This window comes from Peromyscus maniculatus, chromosome 11 (genome assembly GCF_049852395.1).
Source record: "Peromyscus maniculatus bairdii isolate BWxNUB_F1_BW_parent chromosome 11, HU_Pman_BW_mat_3.1, whole genome shotgun sequence".
Classification (NCBI taxonomy): Eukaryota; Metazoa; Chordata; class Mammalia; order Rodentia; family Cricetidae; genus Peromyscus; species Peromyscus maniculatus.
Window position 1 is genome coordinate 93,533,165 of NC_134862.1, and position 26,840 is coordinate 93,560,004.

A 26,840-nucleotide genomic window follows, 5' to 3' on the forward strand; every position below is an offset into this window, starting at 1 on the left:
ATGAACAAAATAACCCCATGATCTATGAAATCATTTCTACATTTAAGCAGAACCCTGGCTCTGTAAGGTAAAGACAGCCATAAATAAAAACTCAGCAGGGCTCAACAGCCAGGCCAAGAACAGGCATCTGTGAGCACATAAGATCGTGAGGACTCATTCTCCCATTTCTCGCACACAATATCCCCATTAAAAAGTATAAACCTTAAAAAATGTGGCAGCTTTTAAGTTGACTCCAAACTTTCTTTACTCAGCAATATTAAAGGCAGTAATTAGAAAAGGTGATCCTGGGAGTATTTTCAGAATAATCATACACACAATTTTATTTATTTTAAAAACAGCATTATCTAAAATTTATTCACCCTCACATTCTCAAACCACCTCTGGTACTTTCTCAAATTAACTCAGGGCATCCGAAGCTCTGAAGGAAAAGTGGAGATTCGTTTTCAGGAAGACGGTCGTGGCTGGCAGTTAGGATTCGCAGAAGTATCTCCTAGGACCTGGAAGCTGAGTAAATGATAAGATCTCTATTATTGTGTTACTCAGACTATTGGTCATAAATAATTTAAAAAGGAAAGAAGGGGAGGGGGGAGAAAGAGAGAGAGAGGGGAAGGAAACAGGCTGAGCAAACCATGAGGAGCAAACCAGTAAGATGTGTTCCTCCATGGGCTCTCCCTCAGTTACTACCTCCATGTTCCTGCCCTGCTTGGGTTTCTGTCTTGACTTCCTTCAGTGATGGACTGTTTGTTACTTTTATTCTTTTTTAAGATTTATTTACTTATTTACTTACTTACTTACTTATTTATTTATTTATTTATTTACTTATTTACTTATTTATTTATTTATTATGTATACAGTGTTCTGTCTGCATGTACCCCTGCCTGCCAGAAGGGGGCACCAGATCTCATTACAGATGGTTGTGAGCCACCATGTGGTTGCCGGGAACTGAACTCAGAACCTCTGGAAGAGTAGCCAGTGCTCTTAACCTCTGAGCCATCTCTTCTCTCGCCCAGTTTGTTACTTTCAAGTGCAAGCAAAATAAATCCTTCCCTAAGTTGTTTTTGATCGTGGTGTTTATCACAACAATAGAAACCCAACTAAGATACCCAGTCTGGTGGTCTGAATCAGAATGTCCCCATAGGGTTCATGTATTAGTCACTAGGGAGTGGAACTGTTTAAAAGGATTAGAGGTGTGGCCTTGTTGGAGGTGTGTCAGTGGGGGTGGGCTTTGGGGTTGGCCCTTTCTCTGCTGGTAGATCAGGATGTAGGTCTCAGCGGCCATGATGATAATGGACTAAGCCTCTGAGACTGTAAGCCAGCCCCAAACCAAACGCTTTCTTTTATAAGAGTTGCCTTGGTCACGCTGTCTCTTCACAGCAATAGGACGGTGACATTGACACCCTGCCTGCTCCCTGAAGAGATATTTGTCTCAAAAGAGAAGTTTGGCCCTCTCCACCCAGTCTTCCCGTCTCACCATGTGAGCTCTCTGCACCATGATACCATCAACCACACTGTGACACCGTCAAGGGAGCCTTACCAGAGACCAAACCGAGGGGACCACCTAACCTTGGACTTTCGGTCTTGTGAACCAATGAGCTAATTAAACCTCTCATCCAGCACCCTCTTCTGGCCTCTGAGCTACTACATGCATACAGTGCACAAAACATACAGGCCTGCGGACAAAGCACTCAAACACATAAACTAAAAATCAGTAAATTTTTTTTTTTTTTTTTTTTTTTTGGTTTTTCGAGACAGGGTTTCTCTGTGTAGTTTTGGTGCCTGTCCTGGATCTCGCTCTGTAGACCAGGCTGGCCTCGAACTCACAGATCCTCCTGGCTCTGCCTCCCGAGTGCTGGGATTAAAGGCGTGTGCCACCACCGCCTGGCTAAAAATCAGTAAATCATAAAAGAAGAGCAGTGCTTTGGAGAGGCTGGGTAATAGGTTTAGCAAGGGGAACCATTTAGAACCTTCAAGGGGAGGTGGCATGCGCCACCACCAACCAGCAAAATATTTTTTTAAAATTTTAAAGTATCAGAAAACAAGAAATTGTGGTTGTGTTGTCAAAACACAGAGTTCTAGAAACAAAATGAAACTTTTACCATGTCACCCGGCTGGGTTCTTTAATCCACCATCTGATACACAGGGTCTCCGACTCTCAGGCTTCCAATTCTTTCCACTGAGAAATACATCCCAAAGAGTGGGGCCGTCTGGTACAAGCTCTTCACAGAAGGGTCACACTGGCGGTAGCTGAAAGAAGTCAGAACCCATCATGAGGCCCCGAGTAAACAGCAGTCTAGTGTTTTCTACAGAACTTAGATGTTTGCTCCTTAGGCTAAGTATGGGTCAACAAGAAGCCCCTTCTAAAGGTGGACGGGGACGACTGTAAGCAAGGAGCCAAATAATCGTGGGCTTTCTAAAGCCAGGTGTGATCCCAGCACTTGGGAGGCAAAGGCAGGTGGATCTCTGAGTTCGAGGCCAGCCTGGTCTACAGAGTGAGTCCTAGGACAGCCAGGGCTACAGAAACCCTGTCTCTAAAAAAACCAAAATAATAATAGTTACAATATTAATAACAGTAAGTGTGGGTTTGTATAAGCATTATACAAATACTTTATTACACAGGTACCTTGGACTCACAACTTATGGGAAAAAATGCTCATGAACTCTCCAAGTGGAACTGCCCCTCACCCACTGTGTTGACTAGCTTTCATTGTCAATGACACAACCTAGAACCACCTGAGAAGGGAGTCTCAATGAGAGACTGTCTGCACCGGGTTGGCCTGCGGGCATGTCTTAATTAAGCTACCAGCCCACTGTGGGCGGCACCATTCCCTAGGCAGGGACTCCTGAACCGTCCAACAGTGGAGGAGTCAGGCTGAGCGCAGGCAAGCAACCGTCTATGGGTGGGATGGGACTGTTGGTAAGTCCCTGCCTTAACTTCCCCACGGTGATGCACTGTAACCTGGAACTGTGAGCGAAACTAAACCTCTTTCCCCCTGAAGTTGCTTTTTGTCAGGTTCTTTGCCACAGCGACGAAACAAGAACACTTGCCAGGGCTCTGGCTTAAGGCATCTACCCCCTGTGCTTCCAGCTTCTCCAACATGAAGGCTCAAAACTGGAGTTCCTCTGGAAAGGAACAGTAAAGCGGAGATGCCACTGGCCAACGGGGCTGCCCATGAAGTCTAAGACCTGGCTGAAGAAAGTTACCTTCACTGTAAATCCGAGGGGGTCCTGAGACAACCTCTAAACCTGTTAGAAACAAACAGCAGAACAGAGGAAGGGCAGACAAAACAAGGCAACGCCCAAAGTGTTAACTAAGGGTTTCGTCCTTTCTCTTGCAGTGTTTGAAACGGAACCCAGGGCCTCTTGAATTACTCGAGATTGATGAGGGGCTGAGTGATGCCTCCATTGGCAAAATGCCCGCTGTGCAGGAACAAGGACCTAGGTTCAGATCTCCAGCAGCCAGAAAAAGCCCAGTGGCACCTGCCGAGAATCCTGACACTGGGGAGGCATAGACAGGTGGTGCCCGGAGCCCACTGGCAAGTTCCAGGCTAGTGAAAGACCTTGTCTCAGACATAAAATGAAGTGCATCCTGGGTTGGCTTAGCCACGGCAACTGTGTGTCTTCACCTCCTCGCTGCTCTCGGCCCGGCCCGGCCGTCAGCACCGCTCTGTGCCCCGGCAGGAAGAGGCTTACACAGCCAGTCTCTGGCACTGGCGCAGGTGCCGCTGGGGGTCACACATTTTTCCTGCCAGTACAGTGACACACTTCTTTGACATCAGAGGGATTCAAGGATCGAGTTCTATGTCTTAGAACTCTAAGACTGGCCCAGGAAACTCTCAGTTCCCTAGCGTTATCTAAAGCCCCGGGCTCAGACAGTTTGGGCCAAGTCGAGACTATTGTGGCCATGGAATATGAATTTAAGTTTGGAATTCCAGATTCCAGAGAGAAGTTAATGTGTCCATAAGGATTTGTGCATGGCACTTCAGATGAGAAGGCCGCACAGGAACGAAGTGTGGGAGACCTTTCCTCACCGAGGGGACTCAGAGCACACTGTCCTCACCGAGGGGACTCACTCAGAGCACACTGTCCTCACCGAGGGGACTCAGAGAACACTGTCCTCACCGAGGGGACTCAGAGCACACTGTCCTCACCGAGGGACTCAGAGCACACTGTCCTCACCGAGGGACTCAGAGCACACTGTCCTCACCGAGGGGACTCAGAGCACACTGTCCTCACCGAGGGGACTCGGAGCACACTGGCTGGAGTGTCTAGGAGGTCTGCCCTTTGGAAATAAATCCTGGGGCCGAAGACATGGTTCAGCAGTTAAGAGCACTGACTCCTCTTCCAGAGGACCCAGGTTCAATTCTGAGCACCCACATGGCAGCTCACAACTCTCTGTAACCCCAAGATCTGACACCCTGACAGACATACATGCAGGCAGAACACCAATGCAAACAACATTTTAAAAAATTATCACAAAAAGAAAAGAAAAGAAAAGAAGAGAAAAGAAAAAAAGAAAAGAAAAGAAAAGTAGGGGCTGGAGAGATGGCTCAGCAGTTAAGAGCACTGGCTGCTCTTCCAGAGGTCCTGAAGTCAATTCTCAGCAACCATATGGTAGGTGGCTCACGACCATCTATAATGAGATTTGGTGCCCTCTTATGGCGGGCAGGCATACATGCAGGCAGAACACTATTCATAATAAACAATTTTTTTTAAGCCAAAAAGAGTGAAGTGACTGAAGAAGTCATCCAGTGTCAACCTCTGGCACACTGGCACATGCATGCACACACACACACACACACACACAAAAAAAAAACACACACACACACACAAACACACAAAAGAACTTGATGAGAGATTAAAGTTTCAAAACAGAATATTGTGCAACTAAAAATGTATCAGAAAATTAAAGAAACAAAAAGAGGAAGAATTTCACACGCATTGAAGGAGTGATACAAATCACAGGGGCGCCTGGGAGCCGGGACACAAGCACCTGGTACACAGGTAATTCGGGCACAGGTGACATCAAGACGGGGCACGCGCGCGCGCGCGCGCGCGCGCGCGCACACACACACACACACACACACACACACACACACCGGTGTCCTACCTCTTCAGGGTTTCCAGCGGCTCCTTCCTGTCTATGATCCCAGTGTCTGGGTCCACTGTAGTCAAAATGCACCTGCCAAAGACCCACACTTAGATGACGGCTGCAAACCACAGTGCACTCCACACCCCAGAGGCCACGTCCAAGCCCACTCTTTACCTGGGGCAGCTCAACACCCTCTTCATCTCCACATCACCAATTAGGAGTTCACCCCAAGTATCCTAGGAGAAAAGGGAGAGGTGTCCTTTAGAGTCAGGTACTAGGTATGACATCAACGGGAGGAGGGAGACACTGAAGGCCACAAAGAACTCTGGGAAGCACCCAAGGGAGGCAGTGCACTGTCAGGCCCAGGACACAAATTCCCCTTCAAAGAAAAGTCTTTTACAGTACTGAGAATGGAACCCAACACCCGTCCGTGCACAGGAGCCAAGCCCTCGGCCGCCGCAGCGCCTCCCAGGCCCAGGCGGCGTCCTCTTGATTCACAATCTCAATCACTGAATCTGCCAACTCAGCGAGAACAGGCCTTAGAGGCGTGCAGTTCACAGCAGACGCGTCAGACTGCTGCAGTGGCATACAACGAGAAACCCACAGCTTCTGAGACAAGCTACTGTCGCGGATGGTGTGGCTCAGGGTTCTCGACCTGTGGGTCACGACCCCTCTGGCAAACCTCTGTCTCTAAAAATATCTACATTATGATTCATAACAGTAGTAAAATTACAGTTACGGCACAGCACTGAAACAATTTTATGATTGGGAGTCACCACAACATGAGTGTCACAGCGTCAGGAAGCTTGAGAACCACCGGTTTAACTGTCGCAGAGGCCAGGCAGAGTCTGGGGGCTGGCTGTTGAGTGAGACATCGCCTGAGTGTGGCCAACCAGGATTCCGTCACTTGTCCTTCCCACAGGATGCATTGTGAACATGGGACAGCACTCCATGGCTACTGACTGCCTGGCCTGAACACTGGTCTTCAATTGGTCCTTATGATGTCAAGGGAGGTGCTGTGATGATTCCCATTTTCCCCAAGAGACAGATATGCAGATCACCATAAAATGTTCTTAAGTCACACCAGGAGGAAGCAGGACGGCTAGGTTTGAAATCTTTTCCTGTGAAGGCAAGGCTTTACATCCCCCAAATATGTGACATATACACACAAACACACAGCTATGTGTACAAACATACACTTATATACACCTATACACTCCAATACATATAAGACACAATTGCACAAATTATGTATACAGATACATACACATGCACACTTACATGTACATACACACCAATACACATACAAACATATGCACACAAATGTGCATACACATAAATCCAAATATAGATACACATACATATATACACACACTTAAATGCACACATATGCAAACATTATATACATTTATATACAAGAATATATGCACTGGGGCTGGAGAGATGGCCCAGTGGTTAAGAGCAATGGCTGCATTTGCAGAGGACCTGGGTTCACTTCCCAGAACTCACATGACAGCTCACAATTCCAATTCCAGGGAATTTGATGCCCTCTTCTGGCCTCCACACTGCATACACATGGTGCACAACTCACACAGGTTCACACATACACAAAAAAGCAAAAGTAACTTTTTAAAAAAGAAACACATGCCGGGCGGTGGTGGTGCACATCTTCAATCCCAGCACTCAGGAGGCAGAGATAGGAGGATCTCTGTGAGTTCAAGGCCAGCCTGGTTCACAGAGGGAGTTACAGGACAGGCTCCAAAGATACAGAGAAAATCTGTCTTGAAAACCAAAAAAAAAAAAAGAAGAAGAAGAAAAAGAAAAGAAAAAAAGAAGAAACACATGCACAAAACATAAACACACATACATGTGCACACACATAAAACACACTGTGTCATAACACTGCATATGGTTTACAGACACACAGTCACTTGTACACATTTCAATATCCTTTGGTGTCCAACAGAAGATTGTTTCCAGCACCCTCTTCAGAATCCCTAATCCTCAAGTACTTATCTCATATATGAAGTAGCCTGGTACTGGGTCTTCATCTAGTCCTGCTTTAAATCATCTCTGGCTCACTTAAGATACCAAATGGAATGTAAGAAAAAAGTAAATCATAGGTACATTGTTTCACTCAAGAAATAATGACCAAACTGTGCAGTTCAGTACTGATGTTTCCCCCAGTATTTTAAAACATTCTTTTTTAAAAAAAAAATTATTTTATTTGTTTATATGTGTATGTGTGAGTGTATTTGCATGTAGATGTGTGGTGGGGGGTGGGGGTGGGGGGGATGCCTGCACCTGTTTGCATGCAGAGGCCAGAAGAGGGCTTTGGATCGCTCAGAGCTGGTTACAGGTGTTTGTAGATGCCTGGCTTGTTACACAGGTACTAGGTGCTTAAGATTGCACAACTTTTAACCACTGAGCCCTCTCATCAGACACTAAATTATGTGTTATCTGCAGCTGGTACAATCTATGAAGGGCTGGCTGTACACATACACCCACATATACACAGATTATGTGGATTACATCCTATAGGAGGCAAAATGTCTCCTATCCTCTTGGAATTTTTCAGCTAAGTCTGATAATTAACTTGACGTGAAACAGAAATAAAGAGAAAGGCAAATATGTATATGCATATATAATTTAATGTAAATTTCATATGAGCCATGCCTTCATAGTAAAGAGTAGGTTCAAAGACACAGCTGGAGCTGAATACTAACACACTGCATGGGACAAAGAGCAGCAGGTTGAGACAGAGGCCACATGACTGAACCCAGGAAGATCGGCTCCCCTCGGTGTTTATGCAGAGCTCACAGCCCCAGCTTCCTGTCCCTGGAAGGACACGCAAGCCTGGGCTACATGAGAAACAGCCTCAAATGTCAGCATTTGACTCTTCAAGTATGTTCAACTCAAAAGAATCAACAGGCCAGAGTATCGTGTTTTGGGGTAGCACATGTAGAGTGTTTTGAATACTACACCTACATATTTAATATCACACATTCACATTCGTATATATATATGTATGTGTATATATACATACATATATATGTATACATACATACATACACACACATATATATATGTATATATACATATAAAGGTTATGGTCCCTTTTACTAATAAAAACTAACTTAGGAACCTAGCCCGATGCCCTATGCCTGTAATCCCAGCCCTTGGGAGACAGCAGCACAAGAATCAGGAATTCCATGACTCAAGTCACCCTTGGCTACACAGTGAGTTGAGGCCAGCCCAGGCTATACAAGGCCCTGTCTCAAAAGAACACATTCTGAGTTCCTTATCTTGAAGGTTTGTGCCGGTCCTGCTGAGACCCACTGATAAACTGTTAAACTTAGGTTTAACAGTACAATCCTTTGTCTAAGACTCTAGGAAGAAATGGGGGGGGGGGCGGGGACATTTGAAGATGGGGTCTTAATACATGTCCCATAAACCAACAACAGCATCTACAACAGTGGTTCTCAACTGTAGTGGTATTGTGTTCCCCAAAATATTGTGTACTCTAATAAATTTATCTGGGGTCAGAGAACAGACAGCCACTAGATACAAAGGCTAGAAAATGGTGGCACTCACACCTTTAATCCTAGCATTCCAGAGATAGAAATCCCTCTGGATCTCTGTGAGTTCAAGGCCACATTGGAAATAGCCAAGCATGGTGACACACGCCTTTAATCCCAGAAAGCCAGCCTTTAATCCCAGGGAGTGGTGCTAGAAAGCAAAAAGATATATAAGGTGTGAGGACCAGAAACTAGAAGCATTTGGCTGGTTAAGCATGTGGCTGGTTAAGCATTCAGGCTTCTAGCAGCAGTTCAGCTGAGAGCCATTGGGATGAGGACACAGAAGCTTCCAGTCTGAGGAAACAGGACCAGCTGAGGAATTGGGCAAGGTGAGATAGCTGTGGCTTGTTCTGTCTCTCTGATCTACCAGCATGAACCCCAATAACTGGCCTCAGGTTTGATTTTTTTTTTTTTTTTTTTTGGTTTTTCGAGACAGGGTTTCTCTGTGTAGCTTTGCGCCTTTCCTGGAGCTCACTTGGTAGCCCAGGCTGGCCTCGAACTCACAGAGATCCACCTGGCTCTGCCTCCCGAGTGCTGGGATTAAAGGCGTGCGCCACCACCGCCCGGCCAGGTTTGATTTTATTAATAAGAACTTTTAAGATTCCTGCTACACTCAACCTTCCTAATGCTGTGACCCTTTAATACAGTTCCTCATGTTGTGGTGACCCCCAACATAAAATTATTTCATTGCTACTTCATAACTGTGATTTTGCTAGTTATGAATTATAACATAAATATCTAATACACAGAATATCTGATAAGCAGCCCCCAAAGGGGTCAAGACCACTGATCTACACTCAGATGCAAAGGATGTTCCTTGCAAACTGACCTCAACCAGGTGAGGTTTCTGAAGATCCTGAGTCTAACCGGTGTGCAGAGAAGTCGGGAAAAGAGTCCCCCTGGCTTAGCTGGTGGCTTTGACTCTCTCCGGGCCTGAGAGGGACCTAAGTTTCTGCAGAAGGCAGAGTAAGGGCAGGGACAGGCACTGTCCAAGCTTCCCTCCGGCAACTGGCTATGACATCACGATCCACTCCACATGCAAAGGCAACCTCACTCCTCTTCGGGCCTACAGAAATGATTTGGCATAGCACAATTGGTGGCCCAGTACCAAATGGGTCTTCAAAGTCAGACATCTCCCACCCAGGATGACCACAGCCACAGTACGGAGGTGTCCACAGATGCCCTGTGCCCCTCCACCAGGAAACTGCTTCTGGTGGGAATAAACTCCATGTTCCAAGCAATCAGTTGGCCCAGGAGCTAGGCAAGCTTTGTAAAAGCAAAGGTCACACCATGTGACAAATGGAGCTATGACTTGCGACACACCCTGTTCAAACAGTGGAACTTCAAAGGAAGCTCATGCCAAACCCACTGCTGGAGGGCGACCAGCACAGCGCCTGTCTGGGGAAGGGAAGGGAAAGGAGCCCCGGACTGCACGCAGCCAAGGTGTCAGGACTTCTTTCACCACACGAGGGCACTGCAGCTACAGGTTTGTGAGCCACCAGCAGCCTGGGGACTCCAAGATCTCTCCATCTTGTATTCAATTCCCTTGTTCCAAGTGACAATGAGTTCAACATTCCAAGCTACTTGTCTGTGAACTTCTGCATCGTGGCTTTAACAGAAAGCCAGGAATCCTGAAAAGTTCAACTAGGGTCTTAACTAAGCAAGACAGATTTAGGTCACCTTCTGTTCCAAAAGTCAACCACCGGGCTCATTAGCAGATTGTCTGGCTTCCTAAGCATTGTCGTTAACTCCTCCAAATGCTAACTCTGTGTCTTGACGCTGTTAATAGCTTCATATTAATGAAGTCATTCAGCCTCCTCTCTCACTGTCCACATTTTGGCTCAAAAGCACTAATTGCTTTGAAAACAAACTAAGCTTAAGTTTAAATGCAATGGTTAATTCAGTCCCTAAAGAAAACAATACATTTTAAATAACTGAAAAAATAAATTCATAATAGATGAGTTTAATATTCACTAGACATAAAATACAATGCAAAGAAATACATTATCCAGCAAGATTCCAGGGGTCACTGGGAGAGCCTAGTGCGCCCCCTGCTGGTTGAAAAGCCCATCTGCACCCTGACAAAATCAGGCCCCTAGGGATGTCTAGTCAGCTCAAGGAGGAATTGGTGAGTTGGAACAAATGAGAGGAAACGAAAGAGAAATGGTCAGAGAAGGGGGTGGGGCCACTCTGTGTGATGGGCTCCACTCTGTGGACTTAACACTGGGAACTTTATTTATTCATGTATCTTTACTTTTATTTTTTTTAACTGTGTGTGGGTATTTTGCCTGCCTGTCTGCGCACCATGAGCACGCAGTACCTGAAGAAGTCCAAAGAGAGCATCGCATCCCCAGGAACTGGAGTGGTAGACGGTTGTGAGCCACCATGTGGGTGCTGGGAATCAAACCTGGGTCCTCTGCAAAAGCAGCCAGTGCTCTTCACCGCGGAGCCCCCTCCCCAGCCCCTCCTGGGAACTTTCTGCCAGGCTGTCCACATCTTGTAAATAGAAAACTAAGAGTACGTGAGGCTTCCACCATAAGCAAGACCCGGAGAAAATGTAAAATAAGGGCTAGGGGCAAGGAGGGGACCCCCCCACAAACAGTACAGGCGAGCGCATTCTGCAGGACTTACATTACAATCCGCGCGTTTGCCTTAGATGTGTGAAACAGAAAGAAGAGCTAATATAGAGACCTTTCCCTCCCTTCTTCTCTCTCTCTCTCTGCGAGCAGACACAGTTATCTCCACAGCTATGTCTCTCTCTATATACATCTCTCTCTATAAAATATATTATACATGTGCACAACCATAATGCATGTATGCATATGGCCAGAGAGAAAGTGCGCATCCCATGACAACAGAGCCGAAGTGGGGTCTTAAATATCAGCCAACCACAGAGACCAGGGAAGAAATAACAGTTGGGACAAGCTGAGTGTCCTGGTGGGGAGCTCAAGTTCAGGTGTCGGGAAGGCCATCTACATCCGGCCCTGCTTCCCCGGTCTTAGTACTAGGGTGGGGTTTTTCCCCAATCCAGCTTCTGACTTTCCATGGCTGCACTCAAGTTACTATGCTGTATTGTGCATGTGGTTACTAGAAACCACCTTAAATTATTTTGGTGCAAATTGAAGGGGTGCATGTATAAATAAATAAACTTTTCTGAGACTCAAATTCAACCTTTTTGAATGTTGCTTATGTATTGTGCATGTCTATATGCGCACATGTGAGTGAGCCATGGCGCATGTGCGGAGGTCAGAGGACAACCTGTAGAAGTCGCTTCTCTCCTCTCAGCCTGGCCACATAAAGTTATGATGGAGCCACACAGTTCTCATACAAACCCACCACACTGCCAGTTGTAGCAATACAATTATGAACAGTTTGTAGTACAAGGATAATGGCCAGTCATTACTGGCGCGTGTCTTCACTTATCAAAAGGCAGCTCACTCTGAATAGGGTGTCATCAGAGCGTGCTCTATGCAATCATTGTAGACCACATGTCTAATCTGTATATGTAACTACATGTATCAAAGCCGGGCGTGGTGAAACATGCCTGCAATCCTAGGACTTAGGAGGAGAAGCGAAGGACAGATGTTTACAGTCATCCTCAGCCACAAAGAGCTGATGCCAGCCTTGACGCAAAAAAAAAAAAAAAACGGGTGGAAAGATAATTCAGCTGCTCTCGCAGAGAACTAGGTTCTATTCCCAGCACCCAGAGAGTAGCTCAAAACCATCTGTAACTCCAGCCCAGGGAATCTGACACCTTTTTCTGACTTCCATGAATACTGCATGCCTTTGGTACACTCATGCAGGCAAACCACTCATATACATAAGATAAAAATAAATGCATATAGATTTTTGTTGTTGTTGTTGTTTTGTTTTTCGAGACAGGGTTTCTCTGTGTAGTTCTTGGTGCCTGACCTGGATCTCGCTCTGTAGACCAGGCTGGCCTTGAACTCACAGAGATCCGCCTGGCTCTGCCTCCTGAGTACTGGGATTAAAGGCATATAGATTTTAAAGAAGGAGAAGAAAAAAAAAAATCCCTTGAAGCCAAGTGGGCATGTACAGCTGTTGTCCTAACTCAGGTTATCAGAGACAAAGGTCTAGAAACAAGCACTTGGCAAAATGTCGCCTTTCACCTGCTAGAAAGGGCAGGACTGGTGAGGGCAGGGCCACGCCAGCACTGAGTGGTGGGGCTGGGATTCAAACCACACTGTCTCTGGGAACATCTCCCATCCAAGTACATGCCAGGGCTAACCCTGCTTAGCTCCTTTGATCAAATGAGACAGGGCACGAAAGATGTACTCGGTGGGTAGAGGGCTTGCCCGGGATGCAGGCAGCCAGGGTTTGACTCCCAGCATCTCGCAAATGGCATGTCTGGAATCCCGGAGGAGGCAAGAATTTCAAAGTTATCCTCAGCTACACAGGGAGTTTGAGGCCCAACAAACAAACTCCTTCTCCAGAAGTGTGTAGAAACAGCCCTTCCCACGTGACAGAGAACACACTGTGCTTTTTCTGAGGTTTTCTCCCCCAGCTCTTTCAAAGTGTAGAGTGAAGACGTACATAAAGAAGATGCTCCCTTCAAACACTTCAAGTTCAGCTCAGGACAGTGAGCAAGGTCCAGGGAACAGAGCCCCACGGTGGCCGGGGACAGAGATAAGCAGCAAATGTCGACATTGTTTTTCAACCTCATCCCTCTATGTTCCAGAAATTAAACACACCGCCCTGTGCCAAGCCCTTTAAAGTCAGCTCCAACCTCTAACTCCCCAGGGAGAAGTCCACGGTACTCTGCACCACGAGCTGCAAATGTCCACGGCGCCATATCCTACTGCCCCACATTTACAACAAACAATGGCCTGGACTTTGGTATCATGCTAAGGTCTGCTGTATTTTTTATTAGTTGAGGATTAAATATGTATGTGCTTAATCACTCGCATTAATATTTGGAAGAGTTATGATGGCAGGAAATACGTCAGTGCATCGAGTCCTTCACTCCTGGGCTTCCTCACTTAAGGTGGATTAATCAGCAGCAGTAGCATCATTTCACAGTAATCTCAGCCATGATGGACTCTCTCCCTCCAGAACTATATGTCAAAATAAAATCCTTCTCCTTTACTCAGGGGTATTTTATCATAGTGGCAAGAACATAACTTAAGACAGCAGGATAGCATCAGCTAATAGACATCTTTGATGTGCACTACTGTTTTAAAATTGTCAAATTGTGTGGACATACGAAGTGTGAATCTGATTAATCTTAATCGTAAGCACCAGGAGTCAGATATTAAGGGCAAAAGCTGAAAGATCAGAGAAGCACAGCAATCAGCCATCTGAGAGTTCTTACCTCTTCAAAATCTCAGCCGGGGTGCCCCCTTCCTCTTCCCTCCTCTCCCTTCACAGAAGCCCGCCCAGTGAGGAGATAGGATGGAGGAGGCATCCTCTCACCCACAAGAACACCATGTACCGGCGCAGGGTCAGGGGGCCGCCCGGTGCCTTGGGCCCTGCTTCTGCACCTACCAGGCTCGACCCCAGGACCAGCTTTCTCCTCGGACTCTACCATTCCCACCCAGGCCCCACCCCGCTCCACCCACTCCTCCATCTTTTCCTCTTCTCTGGTCTCTCACACCCCCACATCCTCCCAGGTACCCTCTTCCTCAGGCTCTCCCACCACCTGTCCCTCAGGTCCAGGCTCTCAACTCATTGTGGGTGGCTCTTCCTCTGGGAAAGGGGGAGGAGGGACCAGGACCTGAGCTGCACACTGGTTGTCTGGATGGGCTTAGGAGCCTTTTTGAGAGACCCCCTTGCCCCTATCCTGGGGCTTCCCACCCTTCCCCTGCCACCCCATCAAGAGATGAGACCGTCAGGTATGAGAAACTGAGTCAAGAGCGTCCTACCCTCTTGCTTCGCTCCCATGACTACTCTGTATTCAATGGATGTGGAATTCATCAATGAGATCCTGAACATCCGTGCCAAGGGCCGGACTACACTGTGTTCCTGGCCCTTTGCTGCTTCCTGGCTGGGAACTATTTTGCAGTTCCGGTTGGAGATTCTATAGCTGGCCCTACCACCCTGAGAACTGGACCGTGCAAGCCCGTAGGTCTGCCCACATGTTCTGCCCACACATAGCTCTTCCAGTGTTTCCACAGGCGTGACAAGGAGGAGCTTTATGGACCTCTGATGCCTGCTCCACCTTCTACCTGAATTCCAGTGGCCTCATTTGTCGCCATCACCTGGACAAGCTGATGCCTTCACATTCACCTTCAACGCCTGTGAAAAAGCCGCTAGTGGAAAGCTCTGGTGGCCCTGGGGCTGTCAGAAGCAGAGCCCAGCTTACACATGTGTTCCAAGGCCTGATCCAAACTTGGGTGAAGGCATCACTGAGGACTTTGCTACGTACAAGAGGAGGTGAAGGTGGACAAGGATGTCCAGAGCCAGCCACCTCCCCTCTCCTTCCTTCTTCCCATCCCATGCTATGGAAAGCTGCTGTGTAATTTAATTTGTAAATAATAAAGTTTAAGCAACAAAGAAAAAAAAATCTCAGCCCGAAAGGGCGCTGTCCTGTCTCCACGAATCTCAGACTGAAGGAGCGGGACCCTGTCTCTACCTGCCTTCTATTCCTGTCTCCACCTCCCTAGTGCTGGGATCAAAGGCATGTGCCACCACCGCCTGGCTCTGTTTCTCTTTTAGATTGATTGATTCAATCTTGTGTAGCCAAGGGTGGCCTTGAACTCCTGATCTTCCTGTTTCTTCCTCCCCCCCCAGGTGCTGAGATTAAAGGTGTGTGCCACCACTGCCTGACCTCTATGGTTAACCAGTAGCTAGCTCCACCCTCTGATCTCCAGGCAAGCTTTCTTTGTCAGAACACAAACAAAATATCACACACAGCAGGCTTAAGTTGGTTTACCCTAATGAACCATGGAGACCAAAAACTAAGGGCACGTTCTACACACACAAAAGGAAGCACAGCCACCCACAGGAGTGGAGAGCTGAGGCGTTCAAGAGCTTCTCTGGATGCTAACTGCCCAGGTCTCTGCAGTGACGTCCTCACCCCAGGTCCACAGAGGCAAGCCTTGGGGGGTAACGTCAGCGTTACCCCTCATCCGCTGGACAGCTGGGGAACCTGTCTAAGCCTGTTTCCTTATATACAGGGAATAATACTGCAGACTCCACAGGGTTGGGGGAGGGCCTCATATGAAGTCATTAATCAGTTCAGGGCCTCACACCCAATTCACCATCCTGGTCCTTGTTACTTCCGGTACTCGGAAAGCTTAGACCACTCCTCCCCACGCTCAGAACAACCGCTGAAGCTTCTCATGACCAAGCAGCATCCAGCCGTGTGGAGGCTGGGTTCACCAGCTTCTGATGTGATTGTCCCTTTAAGGCTTGCAGTGAAGGAAGAGGGTGGAATTTCCCGCTGTTAGTCACTGGGGAAGGCACAGAAGACAGACCACAGCAAGGGCTGCCCCAGGGTGCTGTCCTCCCCCCGGGCGGCGGTGGGAGGGGAGGGCAGGGGCCAATCCTCTTTGTTTTCCTTTCCTTTTATTATGCCTGGGCTACGGGTAGACAGGGCAATCTTGGCTGTGAGCTGGAGTTTGGTGAGCTTTAGAGCCTAAGCAAGAATGTGAACAGTGCCCCCTGGAGGCCAGGAGGCCACTAGCAGCCATAGAGACCATAGAGAATTGGAATCTTCCCACCACCAGCCTTGGGGGATCCGGGTCATTGCAGGGACTTCAGATTCACCAGCTCTGAGGGCAGCACATCTGAAGCATGAATCTATTTAGTCTTGTCAATAAAAACCAGGAGTCAAATATTGGGGTAATAACCTGAAAGATCAGAGAAGCGGAGCAGCCACCAGTGACTTCCCTGGATCCTCTGACCAAATGGGGGCCAAGATTCTGTCTCTCCCCACCCCCACCTTATATCCCTGTCTCTACCTCCCAAGTGCTGGGATCAAAGGCATGTGCCACCACTGCCTGGCATGCCACTTCCAAATTAACACCCAGAGGCTTACATTAATTATAAATGCTCAGCCGGTAGCTCGGGCTTATTACTGACTAGCTCTTACACTTAAATTAACCCATAATTCTTATCTATGTCTAGCTACGTGGCTTCGTACCTTTTCTCAGCACAGCATTCTCATCTTGCTTCCTCTGCGTCTGGCTACTGGGTATTTGGGAGTTTTTGGCTGGACAGAAACTTCTGTCTACACACATCTAAGTTTGATATCTGTGTCAGTGGCCGCTTACCTCCTCAAAAGCCTCGCAGCCTGACACCACGATGTTTGGCCTGAAATATTCCATCTTCACTTTCTTCTTCAGTCTGGTGTTGAGATCGACTAAGGAGGCTTCAGAAATCATGTGGATGGGGCTGCAGTCTGGGTAGGCTACCTGTTACAGGACACAGTACAGTCAGGCCTCCCCACCCACTGGCATTGCTCAGCAGAGTCCAGATGGAAAACCTCTCAAGTGCGGAAGGGGAGAGCTATATTCAAGAAGGGGGTAGAGCTGTGCTTGTAGACAGGATGTGAGCACTGAAACGTGGCTTCTAGACACATGCTGGACAAGTCAGCAGCTTGGGCTGGCTCTTGTAATTCCATTAAATTATTTATGTTTTTATTTGAGACAAGGACTAGGTAGCCCTGGATGTCCTGGAACTTATTAGGTAGACCAGGCTGTGCTTGAACTCAGAAAGCCACTTGCCTCTACCTCAGGAATGAGAGGATTAAAGGTGTGCACTACTACACCAGTGGGCTGGTATTCGCCAGCCTGCTCTACTGCCTCATCACATCACACGGGGGGGGGGGGGGGGGGGGGGGAGTCTACTGCCAATATAGTACGTCCTAGCGATAATTTCATCAACACCAGCCATTCACTCAAAACCTACTGATCACTGGTAGATACCTGTCACTGTATTAGGTGAGGAACAATAGTAATAAGGCAAATAAATAATATCACCAACAATACTAATAATATTAATAAATAAGCCTGCCTTGGCTTTGGAGGGGAATCCCTGGGGTACTTGCATCTTAAACCGTGGCTCACTATAGTTTTTCCCTGGCAGGAACTGCCTTCCCGGCCTGTGAAATAGTTATCACACACACAGGCGGGAAGGTGGCCTGGACAAAGTCTGCATCAGGAAAGGCACATTTAGTCCCAGCACGGCACTCTCCCTGGCAGCCAGGCCTCTTCTCTCTCTTTCCTTTCTGGGACACAGCCTAACCTTTAGCCCAGGCTGGCCTTGAATTCACAGCACTCCTCCTGTCTTAGCCTCCTGAGCGCTGGGATTACAGGCATGAGCTACCACACTCAGCTTCCAGCCAGTTTCCTCCAGAAACTGTCCCCATCTGCCCGGAAGTCACCCTGGCTCCTCCCTCCACACATCCCCCATACATAACCCTCTGTACCCCGGATGTCCCAGCACTGAGCCCTCATCACACACACGTCCCTCGCCATCCTTACCATGTAGGTTGTACCCTGGAGCACGCACCCCCAACCACTGTCAGGGGTTTCTAACTGGTCTCAGAGGGGCTCTTATGCACAGAGACGGAGCACGGAGGCCCAGAGCGACCAGCAGAATGAAGACTCTCACCTCATATTTCTGAAGGTAATCTTCCGAAGGGTAAAGCTTCTTTGTTGTCCTCCCCTTCATGCTCGTATCAAACTGAACCAACCTGTAGGGTTCTGTCTTCAGGTAGCTGGTGAACCACCGCGCCACCTCATCGCCACAATCTCTGCCTTTGATGTCAAGACCAAACAGCCTGGAAGGGTAGTTAAAGAACACCAGATGACTGGTGTGGACACACTGAGTGATGGTGGCCTGAATATACCAGAAGGCTGCTAAGAGGTCTTTAGAGAGGAGCCAGGAAAGAGCAGAAGAGGGTCCAGAATATGCCCTGGGGAAGATCTCCCCAGCTCGTATGTCTGCGAATCACCTAGACACATGTTCAGATGCAGACTCTGGTCCAGTGGGCTGGGGTTGGTGCTAGCATGCAGGCATCTGTACTGGCCTGCCCTGAGGGTCCTGGCAGGACAGACCTCAGCTGCAGCCACTAAGAGCACCCCCTGGGTGCATTCGCTAAGTTCCCTTATGAAAGACCGGCCTTGTACACTTCCTGACCCTTTCTCTTCCTTTGCTCTCATCCCCAGGGACCGCTCTCCGGCCCCTTCTCTGTCCCTTCTCTCCCCTCCCCTCAATAAAGCCCCCATGTGGGCCCTGTTGTATAGGTTGACTCCTTCACACCATTTTTAAAATACAGCAGCTGAAATCTGGAACTTTGCATTACTGACATGCTTCCAGCCATCTAAGCGGCTAGGTCCATGGACCATTACGAACACCAAGGATTCAGGTTTCTTTCAGAAAGAGGGGGTGTTGCTTGAGGCAGTTGCACCTTTGGCTGGAAATTCTCAGACCTGGTTCAGATTGGAATCAGTCATTCCCTTGGTCTGTTGGCCTTTAATAAACTCAACATTTCTGCCTCTCCTCTGTCTCCCGATATAAACTGGAGATAAACACATTCTACCTACCTGCTGGGAGAGGGGCGGGCACGGATGTCGGACAACACCGTGACCTCTGCTGTGTTCCTGGTTTGGTTTAAATTGACTGCTCTACGTTAGTTGTTAAAACTGTGTGTCCACAGAACTTATAGATTGATATGTAAATATTTCAATTTTACTTAACTTGTGAAACACATTAATTTCCTTGAATTATAAACACTGACATTTAAAATAAGACTATATTTGATTTTTTTCAGTGATTTCTAAATACTATCAGTTTGCTATCTACCATTATCCATTTTTAAAGTACACAAATAAGATTTTCTCTAAACAGACCAACTATTGTTATTGTTGCTGTCTTTGAGACGCCATCACTGGTAGTCCAGGCTGGCCTTGAACTTGCTATGTAGTAGAGGCTACCCTTGAATCTCCTACCTCTCCTAGTGCTGTTTCAACCTGCCTGATAAGTGATCCAAAGTTTTAGATAGCTCATCTCTTTATTCTGGAACACATATGTACATTCAACTTTTCTCACATAATTTCATACTGATATATGACTACTGATCTCTTAAAATATTTCCTTTGAGCCGGGCAGTGGTGGCACACGCCTTTAATCCCAGCACTCGGGAGGCAGAGCCAGGCGGATCTCTGTGAGTTCGAGGCCAGTCTGGGCTACCAAGTGAGTTCCAGGACAGGCCCAAAGCTACACAGAGAAACCCTGTCTTGAAACCCCGCCCCCCCCCCAAAATTCCTTTGAACCAATAAAATTTTGATTCTTAAGGATCCATATGTGAAAGATTTCGGGAGAGATTAAATTATCTTTACAATTTTGATTTGTAAAGTAATTGATCATAATAAAATGGGTATGTTGTGAATTTTGAAGGTCTCCAAATATAAAGAGCAGATTTCAGCTGAAATTAATTTATTAATGAGCCCTAAGAATAGCCATGAATCTGACTGAATTTTAGACAAGGTTTAGTATCAATTTATTCCTCCCCCCCCCCACCACCCACTTAAGCAAAGTCTTATAGTGTAGCCAAGTGGTGAGGATTTCACAATGTTGCCCAACTTGACTTAAAATTCACAATCCTCCTGCTTCCAGCTCCCTAGTGAATCACCAGGCATGGTTCCTTCCTTTCTTTCTTTAACAGCCCTGAGAATGAGGGGCTGGGAATGATGGTATACACCTCTAATTCCAGAATTCCAAAGGCTGAGGCAGGAGGATCCAGATTCCAGATTCCAAAGGCATGGAGTCCAATGATAGCCTGAACCCTATTCATTGATATTCACTGATAGCAAAACCCAATTCATTGATATCTTGAAGAAAGGGATTGAGATAGGTCTCACTATGCAGCCTTGTCTGGCCAGGAATGTGCTATGCAGACCAACGTGGTCTCGAACTCACAGAGATCCACCTGCCTTTCCCTCCTGAGTGCTGAGATTAAAGGCATGCACCACCTATTTGTTTATTTTATATTTGTTTTAAGAAAAATATGGAACATTTAGCAAATTTGTGTGTCATCCTTGCACAGGACCGGCTAATCGACTCTGTATCATTCCAGTTTCAGTATATTGCTGCCAAAGGACACACAACCAAGTTCTATTAAAAAAAAAAAAGTTCAATTCCCAGCACCCACATGATGACTCACAACCATCTATTATGGGATCTGACACCCTCTTCTGTAATGCAGGCATACAAGGCCCTGAGTTCCATTCCCAGCACTACAATGGGCAGAGGGAGAGTTTGAAAGAAAATGGCCCCCAAAGGAAGTGGCACTATTAAGAGGTGTGGTCTTGTTGAAGTAAGTGTGGCCTTGTTGGAGAAGTGTGTCGCTGTGGGGGTGGGCTTTGAGGTCTGTTACGCACAAGCTTCACTCAGTGTGACAGCCAGACACTCCCTGTTGCCTTCTGGTCAAGATGTAGCCAGCACCGTGTCTGCCTGCATGCTGACATGCTCCCCGCCATGATGATAATGGACTGAACCTCTGAAACTGTAAGTGAGCCACCCCAATGTTTTAAATGTTTAAATGTTTTCCTTATAAGAGTTGCTGTGGACATGATGTCTCTTCACAGCAATAGAAATCCTAACTAAGATCCGGGGGTGGAAGATGCTCTGTGCAAACTATGGATTTAAGGATCTGGAAACTGATTTCTTGAAAGTTTCCCCTGCTCCTCCCCCAACACCATAAGAAGTGCGTACACACACACACACACACACACACACACACACACACACACACACACACAGCCTGTGCCAGTGTGAGGATGCCTGAGGTCATGTGTGCAAAGGAGTTCAATAGAAATACCCCGAATACTCATTAATAGTTGAACGTCTGAGCTCTTGAAGGCTCAAAATCCTCCACAAGCCCTCTGGTGTCAAATCTTGACACCCCTCTGTTAAGGCTTCTAGGGCCCCCTCCTCCTATCTGAAACCCTTCTTGGAGCACTGTTTGGATCTGTGGATCCTTCTTGGTCCTCGACTGCCCTTCGGCCATCCTCCTGAAACTGCAATCAGCCACTCGACTACTCAAAACGGATCCTAGCCACTGTTGGGCAGCACCAGGGTGCCCTGTGGCTCCTCCAGAACAGCACCCACATGAAACTGCACACACTTCTACCACTCACCATCCACCACATACAGGAGATTGGCACTGGCCCTTGGAAAGGTAGAAAGCACCCAACAGGGCAAGAAGATGCCAATCAAACTGTGTCCTTCCAGCTGGTAACAGGCATTCCTCTCCCAGGCCTGTGCCCGCTGCAAATAGATAGATTAGATAGATAAATGGATAGAGGGATAGAGGGATGGATGGATGGATAATTAGAAAAAAATCTACGTGGTAAGAACCCCAAGCTTACCCAGTGGACCCCACTCTGAGGGGGTACAAATCAGCACATTCATTTTAGAAAAGAATCTGGCATTTCTGGTGCCTCCTGTTTTGTATAGATCTATAACCTAAGCACCGGGGAGGCAGAGGCAGGAGGTTTAAGAGTTTGGGTCAGCCCGGGCTACATAGAGAATCCTCTCGACCTCCACGCTTTACACATGTGCTCTCAGAAGACACACATAAGAATGTTCGTAAGGGGGCTGGAGATGACTCAGTGGTTAAGAGGGCTTGGGCTCTTCTGGAGGACTGTCACCATGGCCTGCAGCTCCAGCTCCAGGTGATCTGACGCCTATGTTCTCTGAGGGCGTCTGCACCATACTCACACACAGATACACACATACACATCATCAAAACTAATGAACACTAACCTTAAAGACTACTCAGAGAATATTGTTCATATTATAGAAAAAAACAAACAATGTTTATGAGGATGAACAAAACAATATAACAAACAGGTTGCCACAGACTCACACAGTGGAAGCCACACTGTGTTGGGAAAACATGGCCAACGGTAAGAAGCTGAAGGACAATTGTGTGTTACAAGGATGACTGATGGCTGGGGTCTCCTAAGCTGCCTGAGGCCAGGGGAGCCAACCTCAAGGTCAGAGTGTGGGACTTTGGTACCACAGCCCCCAATCTCCAAGGAAGGGGCAGAGGCTGAAGGTTGAGTCGATCAGTGGCTGATATTTTATCAAGCACACTCTGTAATAGTTTCCATAAAAGCTCAAAGGACTAGGTTCAGAGAGTTTCCTAACTGCTGAACACCTAGAGGTGTGTCAAGGGAGGCATACCCAGCAAGCACACAAGAGTTCAGTGCTGTGGAATAATCCTTTTCTACACTATTACTCTCGTTGTTTCACAAAAAGCTGACAGGCTGGTAGCTGGGCAGGAATTAGGTGGGAAAGCCCAACAGAGAATGATGGGAAAGATAGAGTCAGGGGAGTCGCCAGAGTCAGAGGAGTCACCAGTCAGGAGCAGAGGGAGCAGGAGATGAACATGCCATGTTAATAAAGGTACCACCACATGGCAAAGCACAAATAGAAATATGGGTTAACTTAAAATATAAGAGCTGGTTAGTAATAAGCCTGAGCTATTGGCTGAGCATTTGTAATTCATATTCAGCCTCTGAGTGGATATTTGGGACCTGGTGGTCAAAACAGGAACCGTCCATTTACAGTTCAGTTCCCTACATGTCCCATTCATCCCATCCTTAGCCTTTAGAACATCCTTTTTAAGCACCCGGCAAACATGATGCCCAATTTCTAAGAGGCACTCTAGCAAATTGACAGAACCCAAGGAGGAGGTGGTAAGTCAGAGTCAGGTTGCCACCCTCACTGGCGTTTGAAGCCAGGGATCGTCCTATGGGACCAAGTCTTCAGTCTATGAGAGCTGACGCTGGCTCCAGGCTGAAGCCAGGGATCGTCCTATGGGACCAAGTCTTCATTCAGTCTATGAGAGCTGATGCAGATGGAGTCAGGACCGGACTGGTGGACGCCAGCTGGTGTGTGCTAGAAGAGGTTTGCTCATTGGGGACCCAGAAGCAACACACTCTGTGGTAAGGAATGAAAAGCATGCCTCTTGCCTTCCTTGGTGGTTGGAATGAGAATAGCATCCACAGGCTCATATGTTTGGTTACATGATCCCCAGTGGTGGGACAGTTTGGGAAGAATTAGGAAGTGTGGTCTTGTTGGAAGAGATGTGTCACTGGGGGTGTAGGCTCTGAGGTGTCAAAAGCCGGCACCGGTCTCATTTAGCTCATCCCTCCCCTCCCCCACCTCTCTCTCTGCCTCCTACCTGCTGAGAAGGATGCAGACTCTCAGCTCCTGCTCCAGCACCACGCCTGCCTGCGGCCATGCTCCCCACCATGGTGGACTTACTCCATGAAGCTGTACCCCATTCAAACACTTTCTTTCCCAAGTCGCTTCAGTCATGATGCCTCTGCATCACCACAGAAAAACAACTAAGACATCACCCCATCACGCCCACTTTTGGTTTGGTTTCTCTCCTCAGTTACGGAGAAATCAAACTTCAGTTGGACTTGACAAGGTTGAAGTCACTATTTTCTTTTCTTTGTTTTTGACTTTTAGGGAAAAAATTGATAACAATGGTTAATAAGACAGACAACTGTCACTTCTGTACCTAATTTAATTATACCCATGTATACATGTTTGTCAAACTACATGTAAGAATCAAATGTTACTAGTTAGCTAGTCTTTTTTTAATCTTTTTAAATTTATATATTTATTTAAATATTTATGTATTTATTTTTATAACTTAGGTAGTCTTTAAAGCTAGACCTCAAAGGTTTTTTTGTTAGACCAAAGATAATTTCTTCCTTCCTTTTCCATTAAAACAAAAGCATGGGACTGGCAGGACTCAGATGGTAACGATGTTTGCCACCAAGCCTGAAAACCCGAGTTCAATTCCCAGGCCCCTTGTGATGGAGGAACCAACTCCCTCAAGAACTGATTGCCAGGGGAGCCTACTCCAAGACTGGAGGTCTTGACTTTAGTGTCACCCCGACTCCCCCCACCCCCGACCTCTGAGGGGGCAGAGGCTGAAGACTGAGTTGATGAATGGCTAATTATTTTTATCAATCATAACTATGTAATAAAAGCCCAACGGGCTGGGTTCAAAGAGCTTCCCGATTGCTTAGCACATGGTGTTAGAGCTCACTGGGAAGCTGGTTCTGGAAGGGGGTTGGGCCTCCTCGCCCAGTCCAGACCAAAGCATGTGTGTCTCAAAGTGCCCTGCGAGGCCCACTGTCCAGGGACAGGCTGCCCCCTTCCTCTATGGCAGTGAGGATAAAACAGCCTGAGAGAAAACACTGTGCCCTCAACAGCTTACGGTAAACCAGCCAGAGATGCACAGTGGGACTCTGCCTCAAAAAGAAAGAAAGAAAGAAGAGAGAAAAGAAAAGCGTGGCTGAGGGCTGAGGGCACAGCTCAAGGGTAGAGTACCCACTTAGTATGCACAAAACCCCGGTTCTAACCCCGGCACTCAGCCAGTTACCAAGGGATCCACAACACTGCATCATCCCACAGCAAGCACCTAGGTTTCTGTGATTTCCCAACATCAAAGAGCAAGGCCTCCCCAGCTTTAGTCCTCAGTAGCACACGTGTGTGTGCACACACACACACACACACAAAGAAATTTGGGCAAGACCCAGCAGGCCATGGATCATCTAGAGACGATGCCAAGACCTGAGGCCTCGCCCCTGCCCACACACATACCCTGCTCTAAGTCCTCAGTCTCAGCGGCACACTTCAGGGGCTGGAAAGTTCCAACGGGCTTGTTATCTATCCAGCTCTGAGACCAACCGGTAAAGTCTCCAGTAACTTCTCTTGTCTAGATGGCAGGCTAAGAACTCTAAACAGTGTCTCTCCAAGGGCCAGGTTGCTGGTTCAGTGGGTGAGGGACTTGCTGTCAAACCTGAAGACCTGGGTTTGATCCCCGGAACCCACATGGCAGAAGAAGAGAGGTGACTCTTGTCATATGCATATGCGCTATTACATGTGTACCTAGACACACACACACACACACACACACACAGAGCTGCATATGTGCCTCGCTATCTTGGAGGCCTTGGAGAAGGGACAGCCACAGCTAGAAACATATTCCTAGGGACAATAGTCTTGTCACATGCACGCATGACTTGCAAACCCTCCTTGATGGAGTCCTTACCTACAAGGAGCATGTCAGGACTATAAGCCACACAGCTGCTATGTGTGTGACACCCCCCACACCTCCACCCCCCCACCCTGAAGTTACTCTAACCAGCCAATCTGAACCCTGCTTAATTCCTTACTTTTTCTCTCTTCCCTGCAGAAGACCAAGCAAAGGCTCTGGGCTACAGTTTCCCCTTCCTTGACTTACCTCTGGCCAGCCCTGCGCACCACCACCACCCCCCACCCCCCGGCTTCCCTGTGTTAGCTCTGCCTAATTCTAGGAACCCATCGATGTAATGATAGTTTTTCCTGGATGACAGTCATTTCATCATCTGCAACTCTCACCATCCCTGCTTAAAACTAATTCTGAGGTGGAGGCCGTGGCTCTCGCTTGGTACAGGGAATGCCTGGTACGCCCAAAGCCCAGGGTTCGATCCTCAGCACTACACAAACTGAGCGTGGTGGTGGTGCAGACCTGTCATCCCAGCATTCAGGAGGTAAAGGCCTAATGGCCAAAAGTTCAAAGTCATTCTTGGTTATACAGCAAATCGGAGGTCAACCTGGGATGTCAGCCCCCCATCTCCAAACCATAGATAGATAGATAGATAGATAGATAGATAGATAGATAGATAGATAGATAGATGCCCTGGGTACCTTTAACAGTGGCTCACACTTGAGCCCTACCTTATAGACTAACCCCTCTTCAGTATTTTCCTGCACCAATTCCCTCATCTACAGTTCTGACATAAACTGTAACAAATGCAAGGAAGACTCGGGTCTGTTGCCGCCTCCCCACTGGCCCCAAGCAGAGCACCTGCAGTCGTAGATCTTATTCGAAGAAGGCAGCTTGATAGGCAAAACCATCTGGTCCATGCCTGGAGCTTCGAGGGTCAGATAATTGTTCTCCAAGGTGATGGAGACCAGCACAAGGCGAGGCTCCTGGCGGGCAGTGACCATGTGTCCATCTTCCTTAACCACCATCCAAAACCTGCAGAGAGGCAGACAGGTGTACACTCAGAAAGTTTTCCCCGACCCTCAAGAACTTCCTTTAGCTCTCCATCACCTCAGAACTATCGATCCACCCTGGTGTGAGAGCCGATGGTAGATTGTGCAGGTCTTGACAGATCCTTTTGGTCCAA

The 26,840-nt window shown here is 47.5% G+C and overlaps 1 protein-coding gene and 2 pseudogenes across 2 annotated transcripts in view; 1 reads left to right on the forward strand and 2 right to left on the reverse strand.

Annotated features, from left to right (window-relative positions):
- Positions 1 to 291: 291 nt before the first annotated feature.
- Mtarc2 (mitochondrial amidoxime reducing component 2) overlaps positions 292 to 26,840 on the reverse strand; it is a 31,809-nt gene continuing 5,260 nt past the window's right edge. For both annotated transcript variants that reach the window (XM_042258778.2, XM_042258777.2), the window contains exons 2-8: positions 26,516 to 26,689; positions 18,244 to 18,412; positions 16,902 to 17,042; positions 5,264 to 5,325; positions 5,108 to 5,179; positions 2,097 to 2,244; positions 292 to 504 (exon numbers count right to left, since the gene is read on the reverse strand). In XM_042258778.2, coding sequence (XP_042114712.1) covers positions 2,118 to 2,244; positions 5,108 to 5,179; positions 5,264 to 5,325; positions 16,902 to 17,042; positions 18,244 to 18,412; positions 26,516 to 26,682 — 738 coding nt within the window. In that variant the 5' untranslated portion in view covers positions 26,683 to 26,689 and the 3' untranslated portion in view covers positions 292 to 504; positions 2,097 to 2,117. The remainder of the gene's footprint in view (positions 505 to 2,096; positions 2,245 to 5,107; positions 5,180 to 5,263; positions 5,326 to 16,901; positions 17,043 to 18,243; positions 18,413 to 26,515; positions 26,690 to 26,840) is intronic.
- Positions 14,067 to 15,009, forward strand: LOC102909737 (uncharacterized protein C6orf136 homolog pseudogene; annotated as a pseudogene).
- On the reverse strand, positions 20,636 to 20,736 carry LOC121821487 (U6 spliceosomal RNA; annotated as a pseudogene).